The 25627-nt window shown below is 41.6% G+C and overlaps 1 protein-coding gene across 1 annotated transcript; it reads right to left on the bottom strand.

Moving 5' to 3' along the window:
* Nucleotides 1–17889: 17889 nt before the first annotated feature.
* On the bottom strand, nt 17890–23147 carry LOC131420590 (cytochrome c oxidase subunit 7A2, mitochondrial). Its single transcript, XM_058566763.1, has 4 exons — nt 23041–23147; nt 21816–21905; nt 19509–19593; nt 17890–18095 (listed from the first exon to the last, which is right to left on the bottom strand). The coding sequence occupies exons 1-4, from the start codon at nt 23056–23058 to the stop codon at nt 18037–18039; spliced, it is 252 nt and encodes an 83-aa protein (XP_058422746.1). The 5' UTR covers nt 23059–23147; the 3' UTR covers nt 17890–18036.
* Nucleotides 23148–25627: the final 2480 nt, after the last annotated feature.

Genomic DNA, 25627 nt, shown 5'->3' with positions numbered 1-25627 from the left:
TTGCAAGACAGACCTGAGAAAACCTAGATAAGATTGTTGACGTATTATTTTTATTTTATTGTAAAGCATCCTGGGTAACTTCCATAGCATCAAAATGACCTGGGGGAAAAAAGAGGAATAACTACATATTTCCGTTAATCATAATAACATATTTTATGAACATAATAACAGAAATACTAGGGGGGACATTTCCATTAGATTTTCTTTTTTAGGAAATTAATAGAAAACACCATTGCAATTTACTTAGGGACAAACTGTTTTGAGAATTGATTTTTTTTTTTCTTGAGGAAGATCAGCCCTGAGCTAACATCCATGCCAATTCTCCTCTTTTTGCTAGGGAAGACTGGCCGTGGGCTAACATCGGTGCCCATCTTCCTCCACTTTATATGGGACGCCGCCACAGCATGGCCCGACAAGCGGTGTGTCTGTGCAGGCCCGGGATCCGAATCCAGGCCGCCAGCAACGGAGAGCAGTGCACTTAACCACCACGCCACGGGGCCGGCCCCTGAGAACTGAATTTATAATAAAGCCAAAAGACTAATCACATGAATTATTATACAAAAGAAATGAATTTGCCTCCAAAAAACCTTGAAAAGCAGTCAATCCAACAGATCTTGGATCATATTCTTTAGGAAACTCATTAATCTACTGGAAACTCTGAGCAAAAATAAAATCTTGCCAGTGTTTCTGTATCCACTAATAAGTGTGAGGGATTAGCCACGTTTCTAACATCTTTGTCTCCAGCGATGCACAGACCAAAGTCAATGACTCAGATTTTATCCAGCTCTTCTCCTTCACAAAGACTTCACGAGCATGAGAACTGGCTCCCAGACCTCCTTCCACAACAAATCCCTCTCTCACCACCAGCTCCGCTTATCCATGTCCCTTATTCCTCCCGAGATTGGATTGAGACCTGTGGGCAAACTTGGCAGCCTCGTAATTTAATGCCACCTTCAAACCATAATCTTTTATTCAACATACAGTGCGAGTGGGATGCAACTGATTACCTACTAATAAAAAATGTATGCCCTTCAAAAGAATTGGCACTGGATGTAACGTAGTATTTTAACTTATTTGGAAATGTCTCTTAAGTTGCAATTTTTTCATTCCTTTATTGTAGTGATGAAATGAAGGGATGAAAAAACTGTAAGCTACATCACCATAAGCCAAATGTTGTAGATCTGTTGTACTAGTTCCTAGGGCTTCCATAACAAATTACCACAGACTAGGTGACTGAAATAACAGAAATTTATTTTCTCACAGTTCTAGAAGGCCAAGCTCAAAGTGTCGATGGGTTGTTTTCTCCTGAGGACTCTCTCCTTGGCTTGCAGGTGGCTCCTCTTGCTGTGTTCCCACGTCTGTCTCCCTGTGCGTGCACATGTGTGGTGTCTCTCTCTGTATCCTAACCTCCTCTTCTTGTGAGAACACCAGTCATATTGAAGTAGGGCCCACCCTAACAAGCCCACTTTAACTTTACCTCTTTAAGGCCCTATTTCCAAAATACAGTCACAATCTGAGGTACCAGGGGTTAAGGCTTCAACGTATGAATTTGGGGGAGACCCAATTCAGCCCATAACAGCTGGCTATCCTAGAATGTTAAAATCAGACAGGGAAGGACTTTATTTCAACCCCTGACAGCTTTTGATTACAAAAGCCTAAAAGTGACTATCTTACATGGCGTTTCATATTTCACTTTGGGATTCCAAATTATTTTCTACGCAAGAAAATTTGCAGAAACAGAAGGAACAAAAACAGATCCATTTACTAAATTGCTTCTACCTGCTAAAGCAGGGCCAGTGTTCTGAGAGAGAAAAGACAGCAAAACAGTCCCTGCTTGCATTAAGGGCTCATCTCTTTCAGCTTTCTTTCATGACTTTTGAAACTGGGCAACCTCTTGGGGAACACACTAAAGGGTTTAAAACTTTTTTAAAAATCACTGATTCCTTGGAAGCCACATTATGTCAAGTGTATCAGGTATGGTTTTGGCTAAAAATGATAGGAAATCTTACTAACAAAGATTTAAACATTAAGGACACATTATCTAGCGAGCAGCCCAATGGCCCGCAGTTCCAGGTTGATGAATTCAGCAGCAAAATGAAGATGGAACTCGTGGTTTCCCATCTCTCCCCTCTGCCACGTCAGGAGTCGGTCACTGTTGTCTCCTGGTTGCAAGGTGGTCACCAGGCATCACCTTCTCACGTGGTGCACGAGAGGCTGGAAGGGAAGCCCTTCTCCTCCTGAATCTCTTTTCGTCAAGGAGGAAAGCTTTGCCCAGAAGGCTGCCCCTTACAGCTTATGGCCCTGAAGGGTAGCAGAATACGCCGCCACCAACACAACTGTGGGAGTGCAGGACACGCCACCCCAAACACGACTGTGGGAGTGCAGGACACGCCACCCCAAAACACGACTGTGGGAGTGCAGGACACGCCACCCCAAAACATGACTGTGAGAGTGCAGGACACGCCGCGCCAAATACAACCGTGGGAGTGCAGGACACGCCACCCCAAACACGACTGTGGGAGTGCAGGACACGCCGCCCCGAACACGACTGTGGGAATTCAGGACGTGTCACCCCAAACATGACTGTGGGGGTTCAGGACACGCCACCCCAAACACAACTGTGGGAGTGCAGGACACGCCACCCCAAAACACGACTGTGGGGATTCAGGACACGCCACTCCAAACACAACTGTGGGAGTGCAGGACACGCTGCCCCAAACACGGCTGTGGGAATTCAGGACGTGTCACCCCAAACACGACTGTGGGGGTTCAGAACACGCCACCCCAAACACGACTGTGGGAGTGCAGGACACGCCACCCCAAAACACGACTGTGGGGGTTCAGGACACGCCGCCCCAAACACGACTATGGGAATTCAGGACGTGTCACCCCAAACACGACTGTGGGGGTTCAGGACACGCCACCCCAAACACGATTGTGGGGGTTCAGGACACGTCGCCCCAAACACGACTGTGGGAGTTCAGGGCACGCCACCCCAAACATGACTGTGGGGGTTCAGGACACGCCGCCCCAAACACGACTGTGGGAGTGCAGGACACACCACCCCAAAATATGCTGTTTGATATATTGATTGTTTTGAACTGAAGGCACTTGCAAAACAGCAAATGCAGAGAGGGGCTTTCTCTGAACTCCCGGTATCTGCCTAAAGACAGGTCCTCCAGAAGGACCATAGTTGTCATAAATTTCCCCCCCGGGAGTTTCATCAACCAGGAAGAATGATAAAAGTGGACACCACACCCAGACTCATTTTGTCACAAACTAACATATCTCCCATCTATTCCTCTAAATGCCCGTTCGTCTTTTCTAAAAATCATTTACTCTCACGTGAGGCCTTCATCCCCCTCCCCTTTCCCTATTAAGAGGGTATTTAAGCCTGAATTCTAAGCCACCTTAGGGAGTTACTCGTTTTTCCCTGGCCATCTCCCATGTACACATGAGGTAGACATGTTAATAAACTTCTATTTGCTTTTCTCTTGTTCATCTGTCTTTTCTTACAGGAGTCTCAGCCAAGAACTCAGAAGCGGGGCAGGAAAGTTATTTTTCCACCCTGGTAAAGGGAAATGGAATCCCTTCCATCACCTTTCACACAAAGACACAGCAGAGATGGACATGTGCTGGAAAGAAGTGCTGTTTAACCAAGTTCCTCACAAGTAGAATCTGTTACATTTCACCAGAATTTTCATGAGAAAACTTGAGTTTATCAGCATCATTCTTCCAATGTATTCTGTGATGTCTCAGTGCCTTGTTCCAACTGCCTATTGCTGCATAGAAAGTTACCCCAAAACATGGCTTAAGACCACTACACTCATGTCTTTCGCTCACTGACCTTGGGCTGGATGGATGCAGCTAAGCAGTCCTCACTAGGGTCTCTGTGCAGCTGCAGCCAGGCTGGGCTGGGCTGGGGCATCCTGCAGGCTTCTTCACTCGTGTCTGGCAGCTGGGCTGGAACCCCTCAGCGGCAAGCTGGAACAGCCGGGCCCCTTGGCCGTATCTCTCCTCCTCTCTAGGAGCCCTCCCCCATGGTGACCTCACGTGGACTTTTCACACAGCAGCTGAGGCTCCATAAGCAAGTATCCGAAGAGAAACTGTCAGAAGTGGTATGGCCTTTTCTAACCTAGCCTTGGAAGTCACACAGTGTCACTTCAGCTACATTTATTCATCCAGGCAGCCACAGGACCACCCAGGTTCAAGGGGACGGAACACAGACTCCACCTATTGATATGAGGAGTGTCAAAGAATTGGTGGACTTGTTTTAAATACTGCCACACACCTCTTAAAGGTTGGCTCTCCTGTCATCTATTCAGCTGGACCACCTTTAATTTACCTCTGACTCCGAAGAACCTGCTTTTTACGGTCATGTGAACCTCCAGACCCTCATCTCTCATCATTCATTTTCACTTCACATACTTCCTTTCCCAGGATGGAATATTAAAGAGAGAGGTAATGGTCTTTGTGAGAAGGGACCAGGAATTCTGGTTAACCCCTGGTTATTTTGATAAAGCCAAAATCAACCCAGCTAAGACAAAGACTCTCATAACCAGTGTTTCAGACGAGTAAATTTATAGGCCTTACTTCCTCTCACACTTTTTGGTCTCCAAAGGAGAAGGAAAATACGAAGATACCCAACTAGCGATGGGAAAGGTTCTCCCACACTAACCAGGCCCGAGAATACCTGGCTGTCTGGTTGGTCCGTCCCTCCCGTGGATGTGAGCAGAGAAGCAGGAAGCTGGCCAGGCCAGCGCGGAAGGAAGGCCTGTCGTGCTAGCACTGGCCGTGCTAGCACTGGTTTTATGTTGTTTTGCCCACCTAGCAGAAAGGATGAGTGAAATCTTTTCTCTTTCTCCCCTGAATGCCTCTTCACTCGGTACCAATCAAGCTGACCACACTTTCCCTGAACAAAAGATTGCAGTAAGAGCCTGGAGTAACAAGTATTCCTCAAAACAATTTCACAGAGAAAAATTAAATAAAATTCCCAGGGACAACTTAACCATTTAGGAAGAAAGACAGTCTTATACATTTTACACGTATTGGTAGGAAGAAAGGAAAGGAATTCAGTGATGCTCAATCTAGGACACCGAGTGCACTATGTGGAAATAAATTATTCAAGCTCCAAATATCTTTGATTCAGTCTTAATTTATATTAAAGTTATTTTGTTTGCTCATTTGTTTGTTTTGTTTTAAGCAGGAAATGTTGGGGGCACTTTTAGGAAGTTATTTTTGCAAATACATTTGAGAATGCAAAGCACAAGATTCACGACTAGCTTCATTTGGATAAAATACAACTGAGCACATATACATACCAGTTACCGTGAAATATGAGTAAAATCTATACTTATTCTGTATTTTGTCATCACAAATTCAGTTTCTGTCTAACTCTGTGACTAAGATAAGGAAAGAATTTTCCTGTAATCTTCAAAAATTTGTCTTACTAGTTTTTAGGACTTCTGCTTGTAAACTTGATGTCATAAATAGTTCTTTTTAGAAACTGCATTGTTAAACTGTTGTGAAACTGTTCGCAGAGAGTTGTAAACTCTGTTTGCCGAGGAGGGTTGATTTTATCCATCGACCTTGGACAACTGATCCACTGATTCTTGACCTTGCAGATCTAGTTAACTCAATCAGTAACAAAACAAAACAAAAACACTACGTATGGTTTCTTAAAATTAGGAACATTCTAAAAGCCTTCCTGCTTATAAAAGCTATATTATACAAAATAACTTTAACAGACCAACTTTAAAACACAATGTCGAGTCTTAATTTGCCATCACCATGGCATGGACCATGTTGCCAGGTGAACCCTGGTGGAACCCCCGCCTCTTTATTTTCTGACATGCCGCCTGGCAAATGTTACGCTCTGGGTAAGAAGCACATGTGGAGGATAGTTGGAGGTCAATGACAAAAAAAATATTCATGAAAATCTCAGAAACATGATAGAAAATGAAAAGAGATAATATAGGGACTTAAATTGTAAAATATGTCACAATCCTATTGTTTTTTGTGACAGTGTAAAATTTATGTCAATCTTATGAAAACAAAGGAAATCCACGTCTCTGCAAGATTCTTAACACTGCCCTGTCAGAGGCTGCTCCCCACTTCTGACCCTGTTATAGTTACAGTGAACTCTAAGTACGCGGGTGTGAGGGACGTTCTACCAGACGACTGATCCAGTGTCTTCACAAATTGACAGAAAGGGGAGGAGGAGCGCTGTTCTAGCTCACAAGAGCCTTGGGACACAACGAATAGACCTGGTGGATGGTCTTTGGTAAGGGCCTGACTTGAAAAAGCAGATATACAGTAACAGACATTAGGGAGTCAGCTGAGGCAATTGAGTATGGCCAGTTTATTAGGAAATAATTATTCACTCATTAAGAGTGACCATGCTTCTGTATTATATAGGATAATGCACTGAAGCATTTTGGAGTGAAATTTCATATAGTCTACAATTTAAAATGGTTTAGTGAAAAAATACATACATGAAGGACACGTGGCAAGATGATAATTTACAAGTGTTGATTACACTCTTTTTTCTAATTTTCTTCATGTCTGAAAATTTTCAAAATCAATTATTTTTTAAAGTACGTGCATGTTATTCCTGTCCCCTAATTTTAAAAATTCTTAAAATAAGAAGAAAAGGCAGGTTAAAGTTGGCTTAAGAAGATGAGACCTGTAACTTCAACAATGAGCTAGCAGATGGAGTTGTAGAGCACTCTTCCTCAGATGTCAAGGCCCTCGTCATCAAAACAGAACTTGAAGCTCGGGGTCACCTTGGATTTCTGTGCTGGACAGTGCTATGCCACAGTGCCTCCCTCACGCATGTCGGGCTTCAAGGCAGGGTGGTCACCCTCGGAGCCAGCCAAGGCCACCAGAGGTAAAAAGTGTTGGACTCTACTGGTTTCAGTGTTTCTGTCTCCCAGACTTAGTAGGACAATTGGTCAGAATAAGCCTCTGTGGCACGATGTAACAACAATAACAAAGGGTGACATTATCGACAGTAATCATAATGCCTAGCATTTTTAAAACTCAGAGAAGGCATGATATAGGGACATTAAAGGTGATGCTTAATATTGACGAAGATGAGGCATGTTGCACACACTGAGCTATGTGGTCATTATGGTTGGTCTTTCCTCAAGCCAGGCATCCAACAGAAATGTACTAAGTCTTCTCCCTTAGTGTCTACTTTGGCAAGCTCTCACAGTTGAGCGCTATTCAGTGACTGTACGGGGGTCACGTGGGCAGCTGGGACACCTTTCCCTCCTATGTCCCCCTCATCCCTCTCCCCTGCCTGACTTGTCTTTATCTTTCTGCTTCCAGGAGAGCTTCCTCCACCCCAAGCTGGCCGAGGCTGCCTACATACCCCCATCCTTCAATGGTAGCCCGCGGTACGACATATAACCCAGTGAACCGCTCCACACAGTTCAGGACCAACAAGGTCAGATCTCTATTAATTTGTTTTCATATCTCTACTAATTTTTCAACTTATTCCTCCTGCTCCTGCCTGCCTAGGCAGCCAGGAACTCCCTCTATGCCAGCATGGTCAGGAACAGAAGGAATTAACAGTCTGAAGAAAAGAGTGGGTATCAGTCTGGCCTCCCAATCCAAGCACCAGATTGAGGTCAGTCTCTCAGGGCTGTGGCTTCCTGGGGCCACCTGGAGTCAATATTCAACTCACCTCCTGGGTTATTACGAGGACTGAACAACACAACATAGGTAGGGCCCTTGACAAAGAAAGGACTGTGAGTGTGTTAGTTGTTATATAGGCAAATGTTGGGTCAGCTTTGTCTTTCTTATTTAATACTTTCTACTCTACAATATAACTTCAAAATTGTATTTTTATAAAAATGTTCTCAACCGTTAAGAACTCAGCATGTATTCAGAGGGTACTCGCACAATATTCGTTTATTCAACAAATGTCATGTCATAGACAGTCGTCTTCAAGGAATTTACAACTGACTGGAGGAAATAACACGTGCAAAGCATATTTGCTCTGACATGTGCGTGTGAGCAGTGCTGTAGGAGTCCAGAGAAGATGAGCCAGATATTTTAAATTTAGGTTTCCTGAAATATTATTGTGTGGTAACAGGATGAATGTGAAGTTTCCTTTTTCTCCCTATCTAGGACCGCCCCCTCGTGGACCCGTGGACCCTTTGCAGTGCCTCTCCACTCTGGGCTGGTAGAGAAAGGGAAATGGAAACACTGCATCAACAAACTGCCACCCAATTCAAATTGATTTGTGGACGTTCAAATTGAGGCACTTTAAGCGAAGCCTTTATTTCCCTTGTTTTTTTCTTCCAGGAAAACTGTGTCCTACCATGGAAGTATCATGTCCTACCAGTCCTAGCCTCTTATCACAGAGTGCCCGGGCAAATGCAATGACTTCTGACAATCAAGATATAGAAGGGAGAAGGAGGCCTTCCACTGCCTTCTGGAAGGGCTGACTCTTGTTCAGGCTGCTATTGAGAGCAGCCTCCTGGTAGAGACTCCTAAGGGAAGAGGAAGCTCACAATTCTCGAGTTTAAACGATTGAAGCATGGTCCTAAGGACTTCGAAATTGTGATGCGTGCATCAAAAGCCACACTTCCTGTCACGTCAAAAGTGGAGCTGTTTTCTGTTTTTCAAAAGGTGACAACTTAGGTACTACTTAGTACTTTGGTATTACTTGGGTATTTAGTAGTACTTGGGTACTACTTGGGCCAGGCTCTTAGCTTGTTCTGGGAAGACTCCACGATAGGCCAACTGAGTATTCAAGGGCAAGGCTGAGGCTCTAGAATCATGTGAAGGGTTGTCAGTGCAGCAGGCAGAGTTACAGCTTTGAATTCCTTTTGTTCCGTTAACAACAACAAAAAATGTGGATTGTTTTCTAAGTATGAATTGGGGCACTGTATACCTAAAAATATTTGCTTCTTTTTGTGGCACATGAGGGTTTTATTGGAGAGGTGTTAACAGGAGCCCAAAGCTGGAACAGTCATCTTCACCAGAAGCTTTGCAAGACTCTGGCCTCCAGAATTGCTGCCTCAAGGCCTCGCTGAGGAAGCATGGCTCAGAATATAACTCACTGAGAGCAGGTATTTTGTCTGTCTTGTTCAAGGATGTACACTGCAGGGCCTAGAATCTTGCCATGTTCATAGTAGGCATTTCAGTGTTTGTTGAAGGAATACAGGAAGGAAAAGTGCTCCCCATTTCCTCATACAAACCATCCTGCCCTGGGACACAGGGAAGGGTAGGTTTGGGAGCATCTGAAGACAGAATCTTGGGAAGAGCAGTGCCTGGACAAGTTGATTTCTCATGGTGTTGGTGAAGCAGTCTGACAAGAAAGGAAGAAGGGAGGTACGGAAAATCATGTTCCTGGGCATATGTGATGTGCCAATGACTCACAAAAACGGACTAGGACACTTTGAAGGGTAGCAGTGTTCCTGTGTGGCCAGGTGGGAGCTCAGAGTCATAGTTATTTGGACATTAATGTAAATGGGACCTCGACTGGTTCCCAAGCTGGTGTGACCTTCGGCATTAACCACCTCGTGTCTCCTGAGCAGCTCTTTTCTGGTCTACCAGTCCCTTGTTCCTAAAGTTGAGTGCCTTGGAGGCTGGGTCTCCTTCTTGAAGGAAAATGCTGCAATTGTAAATTATAACTTCTAGTTCTAGATCGTCTCTACTGTCAACTTTCCTTTTTCCTTTGATTATTGAACACAGAAATCTCAGAATAATGTAGCTGACCCTCTTTACGAATTTACTCATTCTTCTCTTAATTCTGCTCTCTCGTGGCAGTTATTCTGCTTATCACACAAAACATAACTTATAAGACATTAGGTTATTGTTAATATCCTTACTAGCACCTCTTGCCACCCTTTCCTTACTCTCACCCAGAGGACAATTCACTTCCCTCAATATTTTTAAATCTTGCTTAGTCCATTATAATGTCTTCCTCATTAGCCATTTTATCTCTACTCTGGTCCATCTTCAATGCAACTGCCTAAATCTTCTGAATTTCCCCATCACATCTCCTCTTGCCCTCAGGAGTGCCCCATCAAAAATCCAAGAAATGCTGCAATGGATCTTCAGATGCCAAAATGTCATAAATTTCAGATCCCACACATTTCAGGATTTCTCTTTCCCTTGTCACTAAAACCTGAGCAGAATATTCTGCATTTCTAGATTTAACTTGTTTTTCTCATCTACCAAGATATTTTCCATCCTTCTGTGACTCTTGAAAAAAATAACCATATTCTTTAAGTATACTTACTCCTACTCACCCTTGAATACACCAAGTGCATACAGTATTAAATCTATAATCCTATATGTTTATACTACTATATGTTTAATCTGTGAGAAACTCTTCAGAGCATTAGCTCTTTATATAGAATAAGCTATGGATTGGCAAGGAGTGAGTCCCAAAACAAATCAGGCCAATTATGGTACCTTTCAGTTGATGGATCCTGGGCCAGTCAGAGCCCCTTCTTGAAATTTTTGAACATGGGACCAGAAATAACCCTCATTTTCTGTCAGGTGTGTCCCCTCAAAACTCATATGTTGAAGCCCTAACCTTCAGTGTGACTGCATTTGGAGACAGGATCTTTGTGGAGATACTTAAGGTTAAATGAGGTCATAAGAGTTGGGCCCTAATCCAATAGGGTCAGTGTCCTTAGACGAGGAAGAGACATCAGAGCTCTCTCTCTCGGTGCCACAGAGGAAAGGTGGTGTGAGGACACAGCAAGAAGGCAGCCATCTGTAAGCCAGGAAGCAGGTTCACACCAGGAACTGAGTTGGCCGGCACCTTGATCTGGGACTCCCAGCCTCCAGAACTGTGAGAAAATAAACTTCTGTTGTTTAAGCCGCCCAGTGTGTGGTATTTTGCTATGGCGGCCTGAGCAGACTAACACAGGTGGTGAGCTGGGAAGACCGGGTTACCAGAGGACAGGTTTCTGCCATTCTGAAGAAGGGATTCTGAAAGAATGAGCAGAGACAAGAAACACAGAGAGCCCCAAAAGCACGCCTGCTCCAGTCATGTATGCACACAAGGACCAGAACACGCTCAGAGGCAGTCCTCTTTATTCCTTTTTGTGCTTACCATGCATGAATTCGCATTATACTAAGAAAATGCTTCTGAAATAGTAATATAAGATATGCATTGTACTTATTGTGTTCTATAAATGTCCATTTTTTTCTCAGCATGCTAAATAATAATCTATAATAAAAATCCATTTCTACCAGTTAAAAAGCTTGATTTAAAAACCAATTATCACAGATTTATTATTTCAATTAGGCTGCTGTCGCTTTGGTAAATGAGCATCAAGTATCTTTCAAGACTTTAAATAAACTGATATTCAAAATTGCTTCTTGAGAAATATATCTTTTTATTTTGTTTGCTTTTCCATCTTTCAGTCCTGTGAAGGGATTCTGTTAGCTGCCTTTGTCCAAACTTTTACTGATAAATATGGACGGAAATAAACAACAAAGAGACTCAGTTCCTTGTCCAGGACAGGAATTTCTGGTCTATTCCTGCTTACTTGTTCCAACTCAAGTGCAAGGAAACCTTTTAAAAAATTGTGATGATCATTAGGATAGACTCCAGGTGGAAAATGACCAAACTGTAAAGATGTGTTTTTGTGACCGAAATAGTCAAAATGGTTCATCCCATACTGATTTCCCAAAGCATATACACAGTGTTTTAAGAAAAAACACTGTGGGAAGAGCATCCGAATATTAATAGCACAAATATTTTCATTCAGTGCATTAATTGAGGTAAAATGGAAGGAGATATAACAAGGCCAAACAAGGACATCAGCCTTTAATCGTCAGAATAACGCCAGAGAATATTTTTAGCAACTCTCCAGAGAGAAGATGAGGGCCTCCTACAAGAGGTCACTAAAGATCTGATGTGATCTCAGAATTAAAGGAAACAGCTCATCTTTCATTACATTAATGGCACATTTATAATTGAAAAGCAATGATCAAATCCAAAGTGATATATATGCCATGCACACACACACACACACACACACGTTATATTCTACCACTAAGGCTGCAAAATCTGTTATGAGTTCCTCCTCCTCTAGCAGACTTCACGTGTGCTTTGAAATTACCATTTCAATAGACAGCTCTCTAGTTTCCAAGCAATCTAATTGTAAACATTTAATCGTTTTTCCCCCTCTGATGTATTATACTAGGATAAAAATTTAGAAAATGCCTTGTGTTTTGGTTTTCCTCATTAATGAGATGAGTCCTTCAAAATATCCTTGACTTGCTTTTAAAGTAACTGATAAAGTAAATGATAAGGGGCTGACCAGGTGGCACAAGTAGTTAAGTGCGCACACTCCGCTGCAGCGGCCCAGGGTTCGCCGGTTCAGATCCCAGGCGCACACCGACGCACTGCTTGGCAAACCATGCTGTGGCAGCGTCCCATATAAAGTGGAGGAAGATGGGCACGGATGTTAGCCCAGGGCCAGTCTTCCTCAGCAAAAAAAAAAAAAAAGAGGAGGATTGGCAGATGTTAGCACAGGGCTGATCTCTTCACAAAAAAAAAAAAAAGTAAATGATAAGCCACAGCTGTAAAACCATAATTTCCATAGAGATAGGCAATCCGAGCAGATACATGGCCAGTTTCATGGGAATCAGAGAGAGAATAAAAAATTGCCAGTCATTAAGGTGCAGGTTTACAAAACATAATCACTGATACAACACCATTCAAACAGAATAAATTCTGTGGAGGAACCAACCAGTAAATTTGTCCTAAGTATTTTTCTTTCTTCTTTTCTCATCTAGGAAGTAACATGGTATGTAGTAAGTAAAAAAAAAAAAAAAATGAGTTTCGGAATAAGACAGATCTTGACCTGAAATCTAGTTTAAATGTAATTGCTGTGTGTTTGATCTCTTGCTAATTATATTTCCTCAGCTTCTAGTTCTTGCTAATAACAGTAACAACAATTGGCTGGGATAGAATGTCCACATGTTAATGTTTAGACTTCTTGCTAAATCAATACTATGGGTATCAGACTGTGTTGTATAATATTATGAAACTAGAAAAGATGAATCTAGATGCTGTGGGAGGGACGTGGCTATTTTTTGTGTTAGTCACTGGAGAAGAGGTAACAGTGGCTGCGTTCTTTCTCCAGCCCCCTATGTTCCAACAACACTGGTCTTCCTTCTGCAATTCAACCAGTCAAAGCAACTTCTCTTTCCCTGGAATGCTTTTCTCCTGACTTTTAGCACAGCTGGCTCTTTTTATTCTAGTCCCAGTTCAAACATCACTTCCTCTGAGGCCTCCTCTAGCTTCCACTCCACCATTTTTCCTAAGAGATCACACTGTTGATTCCTTTATAGCAGTTCCCACTGTAGACCATTACGCTCGTGAATTTATTTACTATCTCCACTGATTAGAATGTAAGCTCCATGAAGGAGCTTCCTGGGCTAGTTCACAGTTGTATTCTCAAAGCCTAGAAGAGTGCCTTACACAAAGCAGGCTTTCAGTAATTGCTGGGTGGATGGACGGATGGATGGATGAGGTAGACGAAGGTCTAGGTGATGGATAGAGTCAAGATCCTCCTCTGTTCATAATCTGACCACTTTTCATTGCCTCCATGACTGACACCTGTTCTTAGTCTCCACCATTTCTCACCTGGATTGCTGCAGTAAGCTTCTTTACGGGTCTGCCTGCTTCTACCCTGGGTTCCCTATGGTCTATTTCAGCACGACAGCCAAGCTAATCCTCTTTAAAACATATAAGCCTCTCTTCTATGAGAAACTCTGCAACCCACAGGGTTCAGAGTAAAAGCCAAAGTCCTTACAACAGTCTACAAGGACCTCCTTGCCTGACTTCTCCCTCACTCAGTCAGCAGTAACTGCTCTTGCTTTCTGTTCCTCGAACATGCCAGGCACCCTAGGGCATTTGCTCTAAGCTGTTCCCTCTTCCTAGAATGCCTTTTCCCCATATATCTGACTAGCTCCCTCACCTTCTAGTCTTTATTTAAATATGACCTTCCGATTGAAGCCTATCCTCACACCTTATTTACTACTGCAACCAATCACCCCACCCCTCCCTATACCAGGTCTCTCCTTTGGTCTTTCTTCCCATTGAACTCACTACCTTCTCACATACTGTACAATTTTTATATTTTACTAACTGAACCTCCCTGCCACCCCTCACTGTAAACTCTGTAAGGGCAGGAATCTGCATATTTTATTCAGCAGTGCTTCCCAGGCACCTACAACAGTGTCTAGCACACAATAGGCACTCAATATCTATTAATTGCAATTATTAATTTTGATGTATCATAGAAGAAAAGTCCTGGGCAGTGGATCACAAGATGCTGCTCTCCACACGCATGCATACCAGGACCCAGGAAGAGGGGGGCCCAAGCCAGATGCCTGTGAAATTGCCAGCTTTGGGCAACTTACGCATAACTATCTCAAACAGCAGGAAGAGTTCTGTAAACCCTGAACCAAACTGGCTACAGCAGCATCGTAATTCTTGTTTTGATCATTCTTGTATTCTCTACATCTATTTGCGTTTGTGTTCCCCAAGTAAATCTTTGTGAAACATCCCTGTCTGCTAAGAGAAACCAGTAACAGCTACCATTTATTAAGCACCAACTATTTTTTAGGGTAAACGGTAGAACTGCAGTTCCATTTAGATGGTATGATGGTGGGAAACTCAGGAAATCCTGCTTTGGTTGGTTCCTGGCTGAGAAACCTACCTGAATTAATTTAAGCAAAAAGGGAAAATTATTGGGCAACAGAATGCAACCAAGCCTGAGAACAGGCACGGACGTGGGCATCAGAAACAAGCAGAGCTAGGAACTGAAATGCTCCCAGGTCCTGTCTTCTCCAGTGCTGCCCTTCTTCTTTTAAAAAAGAAACTGGCTGAGGGAAAGACTGTTAGCTGCCAACTCAAGACCCAGTCCCCCTTTCTTATAACTCCACTTTTGCTTGGCCATATGCCCAGCTAGGACATCTCTTGGCCTCCCTGAATCCAGGCATGATCTTGTGCAAAGGTCTGGCCGAAGAATTACAGCCCAGGCTTCATGGGGGGCTTGCAGAGCTCTTTCGAGAGGGCTCACTCACTTACACGTGTTCTTTCACCAATCCTCCCTATTATACCTGCAGGAGGACTTGTCAGACACAACAACTGGAGCTGCGGCAGCCCTCTCAGGAGAACGAAAGCCACACTCTAAGGACAGCAGAGCCGAAAGGCGGAAGGCACCCAGCACACGGATGAAATCATGAACCTGTCCTACCAGCCCTGACCAGCACGGTCCCCACTCTGTGTCAAGTTGATAGGGATATGACATGAAAAGATAGTTCCTTCTCTGAAAGAGCTAACAATGAAGTACCTAACCTTTATTGCACACCTGGTATGTGTCAGAAACCATTCTTTGTGCTTCACATGCATTAGAATAACTATGTGCACAAGACATCACTCCATTTATACAGAGGAGGATATAAGCTTAGCAAAGCTAGCTACCCATGGTTGTCCAAGGCTTGAAGCTGGATCTTCTGACTCCATCATCTGTGTGATGAATTACAATGCAATACTGGTTCCCAGTCGTATCAACAACTATAATTAAATTCAAAGGGGTGAAACTCTTGATGAAGATGAGTACAGGGAACGTCCGGAGCAAAGGGGAGAATGTCAAGGGTTCCAAATGTTCCAGAATCTGGGAAGCTTTCCCAGGGGTGTGAAGAATGAGTATGCATGCACCCAAGAAGCAGAGCAATACGGCCAGCGATGAGAGTTTGGGTCTCAAATATAAAGTGGAAGAGACACATGTTAGATAGGTAGATTGCAAATTATATATAGATCAATGTGAAACTGAATAATGGAACTGCATACTGCAGTGATTACTCTTTCAAGCATGAACGTACAGGGGATGGAAGTCTGTAGGGTATTCATATTTGCATCCATTGCAATCAACAGGATACTGAAGCTATCCCAGTCAATATTTAATTATAACACTTGGTAAGATGAAGTATACTGGAGAGACCATGAACTTTAATCAGATAAAACTGGATTTGAAACCTTGTGCTGCCACTTATTTGTAGCCTTGGGTAAATCGCATGCCCTCTCCAAACTTCAGTTTTTTCACCTGTAAATATGGTTTAACTTCATCTACAACAGCTACAGACAGCAAGTGTAATTTTGAGCATACTAATTATAACAAAGTATCACTTAAATATAGCTCCCATAGTGTTTATATTAATGCAATAACATCAACATGGAATTTCTTCTGTTTAGTAACAGATACTATTTTCAAAAAGATAACGTGTGGTAAAGATAAAAAGGAGATTCGAATGGTGGTTTTGATTCCTGAAGGCCACATTTTCAATACTTCCTATGGACTCTGTCCTATGGACTTTTGGTTAGTCTTTGAAATCTATTGACAATAGCAGTATCTCTCTTACTAAACGCTAAGTGTAGCAGACATTTTCACAGGATTCTGTCTAGCAACCCCTCTTCTGGGATCTTGCCCCTTGCCCCCTCCCCATCTCCACCTCTGCTTACAATGCAGAATTTTAGGATGAAAGGCAAATATTTACTTTGTGCATTTAAAAAGTTTTTAAAGTATCTTAAGCATTTAACCTTTTACTTTACCCAACCTTGCTGTGTTAACATAGCCCAGAGTATTTTGGCACGAAAAAAATATTTTATAAATTTTCTCACTAGGTTATACCAGAAAAAGTAAAGTACCTCTCACAGTATCCAGAGGAAGGTTGTAGGTTTATCAAGCTGTTTTTCCTTTCTACTACTACACAACAGTATCTATTACATCACATCGTAAAAGCATTTCAAAACACATTAGTGCAACTCGCCTTTGTAAAATGCTCATAAATATAGCTTGTTTCCATCAGCGGTTGCTTTTTGGTGCTGAATACTGAATTGGACCAAATTCCAGACCAACTTAAGAACGTTCTCTATGTAGAAACGTCTACTGATACTTATTCCACTCCTTTCAGGGCAGTGTTCTCTGCTGAGGTGCATGTGAAGATTCTGTCAAAGATGGGAGTTTCCTGCATTTAGTGGCAGGCTAGATAATATGGTTACCAAGATCCTTTCCAACTTCCAAGATTCAAGGCTGAAATATCTTTTATTAGGTATCTTTTGAGATGAATTTGTACCTTAAGCCTCAATGTTTTAATAGAAAATGACTTAGTTGGCTATTTCAGATTTGACTCAATTTTTTTAAAATACACTACTTTTCTCAATTTTACCCAGAAATTGAAGTTTATAGAACACTTACTCATAGATTTTCCCTAGATCTGACGCAGCTAGACTCTAATCTTTATAGTGTTACAAATGTACATCTTGCAGAAGAGATGAAAAAGTCTGACTACTAGATTTCCCCAGAAGATAACTTTTAGAAATGAACTGTTTTAAAGGGAGTAACACTGTATGTTATGGATTAAAGTAACAGAATAGAAGCCCATTCTGAGTGTGAAAAGAACAACAAATACTGGATTATTTCACAGCTACTCTACTAAAGCCTAGTTCTAAACTGTGGAAAATATCTAATATTTTAACATACACTCACATAGCTGAGAGAGAGAAAGAAAACGTGAAGCCCATGAACCAAAAACCTGCTTCCACTAACTCCAGGTTCTAGCACATCCCAGCATACAGTACAGCAGGGCAGGGAGTGGGGGTGAGGACTCAAAATAAATATGCTTTCAAGTATCAGGCTCAATTAAAGCTGAAGACCGTCCACCGTGTAATTGTGAGCTGCTAAAAATAAAATTTCACTAAAATAATATCACAATGATACTTTGTACAAACTTAATGACAAAAGAATCATTTTTTGCTCCCTACCTAAGATCTACAAGGCTGATCAAAAGCTGAAATTATTGGTAAAATGTATCCTAAAGTGATACAATAAAACAAAGCATGGTAAAGACTGCTTTATTGGTGGCAGTTGGTACAAGTCAATAAATACTGATCCCCAAACAAGAACTCAGCTATTTATCAGATTACTGGTCCACAGAGAGCTGAATGAAACTGAACCAACTGACTGCTGGGATGATGCCCCGAAGTCAATCCTGCTTCTTGGGAAATGAAGCCACAGCCAGCTGATATATGGCATATGCTGAGCCTGAAAAGTAAAAAGAAACAAGAGAAGAACGTATAAAAAATTCTGAGATTTAAATGTATAAACCTAATATTCCAGCTAAAAAGTTATAAGATAAAGGCAAGGCTGGCATTAAGACTACTTTTATGGAAACATATAAAAGCATTTTAATAGGTGCTAGCAAAATTTAAAATAAATACATATAAAATACATTTAACCTAGTTCTAACATTAGTTAACTTCTATAGAAAGTGTTAGATGCAGCACAACAATGTATTTGTCACCTTAACAGTAACATGTAAAAAAGTTTTAAATAAGATTAAGAACATATATAAAGGTTATTTCTACACTAACTTACAATTGCCCAAGAAATGCTAAAAGTGACTCAAAAGCCAAAATACGCAAGCTTTCCCTAAAGTGTATTATCAATGTAAAACCAAGGAACAGTGATATATAATTTTAAAACAATCAAATTTAACATAAGAATAGCTAATAACTGGAAGTTTATTTTTAAAACTAATTTATATTTGAAACTAAAACAAATTATGTCTAGACATTTCAGAATGTCTAAAAAATAGTCACATTGGCCAAAAAGAATTTAGGGCTTTATCTTAGGAAAGCCCAAATGTCACTATCTGGTTGTTGTCTTCATCCATAAATGCCCCTGCAGTATATTCAATTCAAGCCAAAGAAGGCTTGGCATGGGCAGGAGGACTTTGTAATTAGGGTTCAAATCCTAGCTATCCCACACTATCTTGGGTAAGTAACATAATTTCTTCATCTTTAAAATGAGGACACATTACAGACTTAATACAAGGGTTACAGAAATCTATGTATGTGGCATCCATATCAACAGGATGAGCATACAGCCACCACTCTAATATTGTTTCCCTTCCTCCCTGAGCAAGCAATCATTCAAATTCCTAACTCTGCACCTAGAACACCAATTTGTGACATTCCACTAATACTGAATAATGGACCCGCCCAATCCACAGAAAAAATATCAACGCACTATGCATATAAGTACTGTTCTGTACAGGTTTTGTTTCTGTCATAAATATGTATGTAAAGGGTTTAGATGTAAAATGTGTTTTTTTTAAGCACCACAGTCAACTGTTTAAAAGCCCGTCATAAAAAGCAGGGTAGAGTGGATGTCTCTGGCTCCCACACAGGCCTGCAGGGCCACTAGTGGCACACTCCAAAAACCACCTCTATCACAAGATAATCATCAAACTTTATTGGTTTATTTTTTTAAAAAACATTAAAATGCTCTTACACAATACCTATCAATCACCCTCTTGAATCCTTATATGCAAAGCAGTAAGACCTCCAATTCGAGAGACAGACTATGTTAAAATACCAGCATGGTAAAAGCAATAAAGTTATTTGTTATCCTTACTATTACTTTTCTATAAACCAAGCATTCCAAATGTCTTACCACCAACTGTAAGAATCATGGTGGCTCTATACAGGAGGGCATCAGCTATCCCACCCTTTAGATGCACTGGAATTCCATTATCCTCCTAGATTAAAAAAATAATAATAATTAATACATGTGTCATTTGTTTCCAACTAAGTTCAAAAGACTAATCCATTCATGTAAAATTAAATGGCTCCTTAAACTCTTGGAATTAAAATATTTTAAATATCAAAATTAAAAAGGACTACAATTTTCCTGATTCTTTCTCTTCTACTACTCCTTTTAAAATAAAACCTCCTAAAAGTCAACACTCTTTCTTTTACAGTTAATTTGAAATGCAATAAAGATGTTCTTTCCAAGGAACATAAAAACCTTAAAGCTGTGAAAATACACTCATTGAGTTCATCAACTTAATTATTAAAAAAATCAGTAATTATCACACTTTCGACTTAGTCATAGGGAAGATTTTTTTTCCCTTAAAAAAGGGGAGAGAGTTTTGGTTTATAACCTTAAATTATATCCTTAGCCCCTAATCTGGCACCTGACACACAGTATTTAATACATCCGTTAAATATAAGTATTTTGTTTTTATGCAGTATATATGATACAACATTTTTATCACTTAAAATTTTATTTGATAAAAACCAGACATCACAATAAAACAAAAACAATCACTGATAACCTAACTACTTATAAAGGTAAACTGCTCTGTCCCACTAAGTTTTTCCTCATGAGAAAACCACTATTAACAGCATGGTATACATGCTTAAATATTTTTTAATGCTTATATTGTCCTTTCTTCTAATTTATACACATACTTGTTTAATATACAAAATGAGACTGTGCTATATAATGGTCTACCATATACTATTTTTGCTCAATGCTATCTTAAAAACCATTCAGTTAGTCCATTTAAACCTACCTCACTCCTTTTAAGGGCTACATAGCATTCCACTGTGCAAAAATACAAGTGAATTAGCCAGTCTTCTATCAATGGGTATTGAGGTTGCTGGGGGTTTTTTTGGTATTAAGATCTCATAATGATTTTATACTCCTATTTTTCCTCTTTCCTATTTTTATATACTTATGCTACTATTTCTGTAGGAAAGATTCTTAAAAGTGGGAGTCCTAGATGATAGGGTATGTGATTTGTTTTTAATGATACTTTCAAATTCTCTCTAAAACTTTTGTACCAATTATACTACTACCTAGCATGGATGAAAGTGCTGAGTATGAACGTATCCATCCCACACCTGGCTAATATAACCTATTTAAATCTTTCTAACATTTTGACAATCAAATAGGAAAAAAAATTAGTAACTTGTTATTTTAATTTGCGTTTCTTATTGATTTGTAGGAGCTCTTTGTATACTAACGATATTAACTTTTTAAAAAGTTGCTCTCAATTTGTCACTTGTCTCTTGTAATCATAAATACATTTTAAATTTTTATGTCACCAAACCTTGCAACTTTTCTCCTTCACAGCTTCTAGGCTCTGTAAAGACTTCCTTAGGAAGAATGCCCCACCCCTAAGATTATAAAAAATATTCTCCCACAGTGATTATAGTTAATAATACTGTATTGTATACTTGAAATTTGCTAAGAAAGTAGATGTTAGGTGCACTTACCACACACACACAAAAAAGGTAACTATGTGAGGTGATGGATGTATTAATTAACTTGATTGTGGTAATCATTTGTAGGTACAGTAAACATCACACTGTACACTTTAAAAAATATGTATCAAGTACAACCCAAAAATATAATTTTTATTCGTGAATCATACCTCAATAAAACCAGGGGGAAAAAAGAAATATTCTACATTTTCCTCTAAGATTTTTTTGAGATAGAAGCATTTATATCTGCAATTTACCTTTTAACATACAATACTGAAGGGATCTAACTTTACTTTCTTCAAAATAGCCAATTTTTCCAATACCAATTTATTGTATCCTTTCCTCACTGATATGAAATAGCACCTTTAACATATATTGTTTCTACATATATATTTGTTCTGTTTCTAGGCTCTTTCTATGGTCTATTTGTCCATTCCTGTGCAACGACCCCAGAGAGTGCCAACCCAATATAATTCCTCCAAAGAAAGCATCTTTGACCTACACCCTCCCCCCCCCATTTCTTCTGCTTCCCCGAGGGCCCCTTAGATACACCAAATGCCCAATTAGCTATCAGCGGACAGTGTCTCATTATTCCTTTGCTGATACAACAGGATCACTACCAATCAGAATCTCCAGATTTACTTCCTATCTCCACCTTTTGGAAGTTTAATTATTACAAATAACAACTGCCTACAAAATATTTCAGTACCTGAAATAGCTTTTGTTTCTCAGGAACTTTATTTTCAAACGGCCTGCGTGAAGCAGTACTTATGGTCCTCTGGGCAACCTGACGAAGACCCTGAAATGGAAAATCCATATATATTACACAGATTTAGGGCTGAAAGAAACCTTCAAAATCAATCTTTTATAGAATAATAATGCTATAGAATAGGGAAATCGAGAGTTAGAAGATATCCGATTTGTCAGTAACAAAGTCATAAAGCAGCATCCAGGTTTTCCAATTTGTTTCCCATTCACTGCTCTTTATATCACATTCTGCAGTCTCCAAAGACCACATTCAACAAGCAATTCATGCAGATTCTGAGCAGAAAAAATCATGATCTTTACCTGAATTGAACCAGTAGCATCATATAATCCTTGATGAAAATATATTGATATATAAATATTACAAAAATAAACAATAACGAAATACACTAAACTCAAATGTTTTCCTTTAATACTCTATTATTAAAAATCTATTACTTGATATCAAAATAACTGGCATGATTCCTACTTAATTAAAATGCTTCTCTCATTACATTTTTCCTAAAACATCTTTTAGAAGGTATAAATCGTTTAAAAGGAACTTGCATTATATATCTAGTTGAATTAAATAATGCAACACATAAGCACTCCAGTTTCTAAAACAGATGATATACTGAGCAGCTCAGTAAAACCTTACTGAATAATTACAGAAGAAAACAATCACGGTTACTTTCCTTCTCTGGGAAATTCTGGGGAACTTTTCCGCACGCCCTAGTGGGGGAGGGTGAGGGCACTGCAGAACCCCCGAGGAGCACGCCGCACTGCAGCCACGCTGCCGCTCCAGGCCGCCCGAAGCCAGCGGCTCGCCTGTCCGGCCGCCTCCCGACGCCGCCCGGCCCAGGCACACACCCTCCGGGCTCGCAGGGGCGGCTCCCACCCGGACCGCGGGCTGCTCGCGCCAGGGCCCCCTCGCCAGCGACCGCGGGGTGCGCGGCTCGTCCTATCCCGCCCTCCGGTCCCCTTCCCGCCTCTCAGCCCCCACAGCCACGCAGCACAGCCTGGCGAGAGCAGCGGACGGAGGGGGCGACGCCCGGCTGAAGGACGGGGCCAAGGTGACTTCAGACGCCGCCTCGCCCTCTGCTGTCCCGGAGCGGCTCTTCCTTCCCGGCCCCCAGCCTCCGCTCGCAGCGCCGCCACACAGCACGAACCCACGCCGAGAAGCCCCTCACCAGCAGCTTCCGCAGCATCTCGGCGCAGTGACGGGCCACCAACCGCAACAACTGACCCCGGGAACCAACACCGCCTCGCCGGCGCCGGAACTCCTTCTGGCCCTGCGCAGGCGCCGAGCCCCGCTGAGTTCCGGCGGAGGCGGGGCGCGCGCCTCACCATAGAGACGAAGCGAGCGAGAGCGGCCGTGCGCTGGGCGCGCTGGCCGGCGGGCCGTCTCCGTCGGCCGGCTCCTCCCTGACCTGTCCGGCGCCTGCGGGCGGCTGACCCCCGGGGCTCCGAGGGCACAGACGCGGCAAGGGCGACGTTCTCTTTTAACTAGCCTCGGTAACCCTGACGTGAGACCAGGCTGCCATACGACATTAGTGCATTTTGAACGCGAAGGCGTCAAGTGAGCCACCTTGGAGCCACTGAAAGAACAGCGATCGGCCGCACTGGAAGCTGTGAAGCGGGACGAAACACGAACGCAGAGTGCCTCCTCTTACACGGATACAGTCCGTTTTTTCCACCGAAGAAACTGTTGTGAGGGCGTTACTGCTCTTTGTGCTGAGAGTCGGCTGAAAAGAGCTGCGTCGGAAACCGACTTTTATCTTCTTGTACCTTTGGAGGCTGCAGAACTCACCGTGCAAGCAGCTCTTCCACAGTGTCTGTGTCGGGAAAACGCTGAAAAGAGGGGGAAATTTTTAATTGGGGGACAAGAAATGGGATGGCAAATTTGGACTCTCTTAAGTCTTGCTCTCTCTGGTCCAGTAGGCACTTTCAATGATTGGAGTTGCTAGGCTCAGCAATTATTGTACGGACAGCCTGTCAGTCTACCTTGCCTCAATCTTGCTTAAATAATGCTACATTACAAGTGTCTCTATTCTCTCTGCCCACCCCGAAGAGTGTATAAAAGTAAACATAAAAATATCTACCCTATACTACAAAAAATGTCCTTCTACCTTTTACAATTCTTATTATTCCACTGTCTCATCAAATAGAAAGCTGATGATATACGGGTTCAGCACAGGTGAAATGTGTAGATAAAAATTAGTAATATTATAATTACTATTCCTCCTAATCTTTAGAGTTAGACCCACCAAGTTACCTGGCCCCAGTTCAAGTTCTCTTCCTCATCAAGGTTTATAGATAACCCAATTCATCTCTTTCCTGGATTGGGAGTGAAAGGACCTGGTTTATTCCCCACTCTGTATTATGCACTGTAATCAAATCCTTGAGGACGATTACCAGGTGCCAATAGCTGGGGAGCATACAGATTTTTAAAAAGTGGATTGCCTATAATTTGAATTTGTTTAAGTTGTTTCTGCTCTCTTACTATGTTTTCCCTATTTAGCCAACTAGATTGTAAACTTCTCAAGAGAGATTATTTGAATTTCTTACCAATCCCCTAGGATTACTTAAAGCTGATAAACTGCTAACCAACAGATGAATTAATGATATATACTGGGTGACAGATCTAGGACATTTACGGCTCTGTCCAAAAAGATCCAAGCTTCACATAAAATAGATCCTAAAGTAGATGCAGATTCTTATCTGCAGGTCACTTAGTACAGTACAATTTTCCCCTCTTTACTGGATCATTCTATCAACATATAAACACATTCCCAAATTAAACTTCCTTTGATTTGTTACCACCCCATTTCTCATCTCCTTCAAAATAAAAGACAGATTTCTTTACACTTGTCTTCCCTTCCTCTCCTCCTACTCTTTTTTTTTTTTTTTAATCCCCTTTTTGGACAGGCTTTTTACTGCTCTTGTTAGGATAGCCATGGCTTCTTTGTTGCTAAATGGCTATCAATCTCACCTTTCATCTTTTCCATCTATCAGCAATATTTAACACACTTGATCACCCCCTCGATATATACTTCCAATTTTTTATTTGGAAATAAACCATGAACGCAATACAGTATAACATGTATGTATAGTTTGAAACATGATCTTAATGAGCTACCCACTCCTTCGGTGATTCTCCTATTTCAGCAGCTGCTACTTTCAGTTTCCTTTCCTGGTTCCCTATCCTCTCAATCTGCACATTTCAGAGTACCACCTTTTTCCTACATTCATCCCTTTTGTGATTCCATCCAATGCCATGAAATACCACTTGTGTGCTGACAGCTCTCCAGCCTGACCTTTCCCTTTAACTGCAGACAGCTCCACTTAGGCGTCTAATGGGCATCTCAACTGAATTACAACCCAAACTGAATTCTACTTTCCACTCCTTATTTCCAAGCCTTCTCCTCTGCAATTTTCTTCATTTCAAGCCCCAAACTTCGACTGTTTTCTATCATACTGTATAACTAATCCATTAGAAAATTCTGTTGGCTGCACCTTCAAAATATCATCAATCTGCCCACTTCTCATTATATCCACCACTACTAGCACTCCAGGCCAAGCCATCGCCATCTCTTGCTCACATGACTGCAAGAGCCTTTCTAGCTGGTGTCCTCGCTGCTTCTCCTCCACTCAGTCTATCCTCCACACAGCAGTGACCCTCGTCAGGACTGAAGTTAGACAGTGACTCTCCTTAGAATGGTAACTGGCACTCAGAAAATGCTCAGAAAATACCAGTTACATGAATAGTATGCTGCC

Source organism: Diceros bicornis, chromosome 23 (assembly GCF_020826845.1).
Source record: "Diceros bicornis minor isolate mBicDic1 chromosome 23, mDicBic1.mat.cur, whole genome shotgun sequence".
Lineage (NCBI taxonomy): Eukaryota > Metazoa > Chordata > Mammalia > Perissodactyla > Rhinocerotidae > Diceros > Diceros bicornis.
This window is presented reverse-complemented; position numbering and strand designations above follow the sequence as displayed.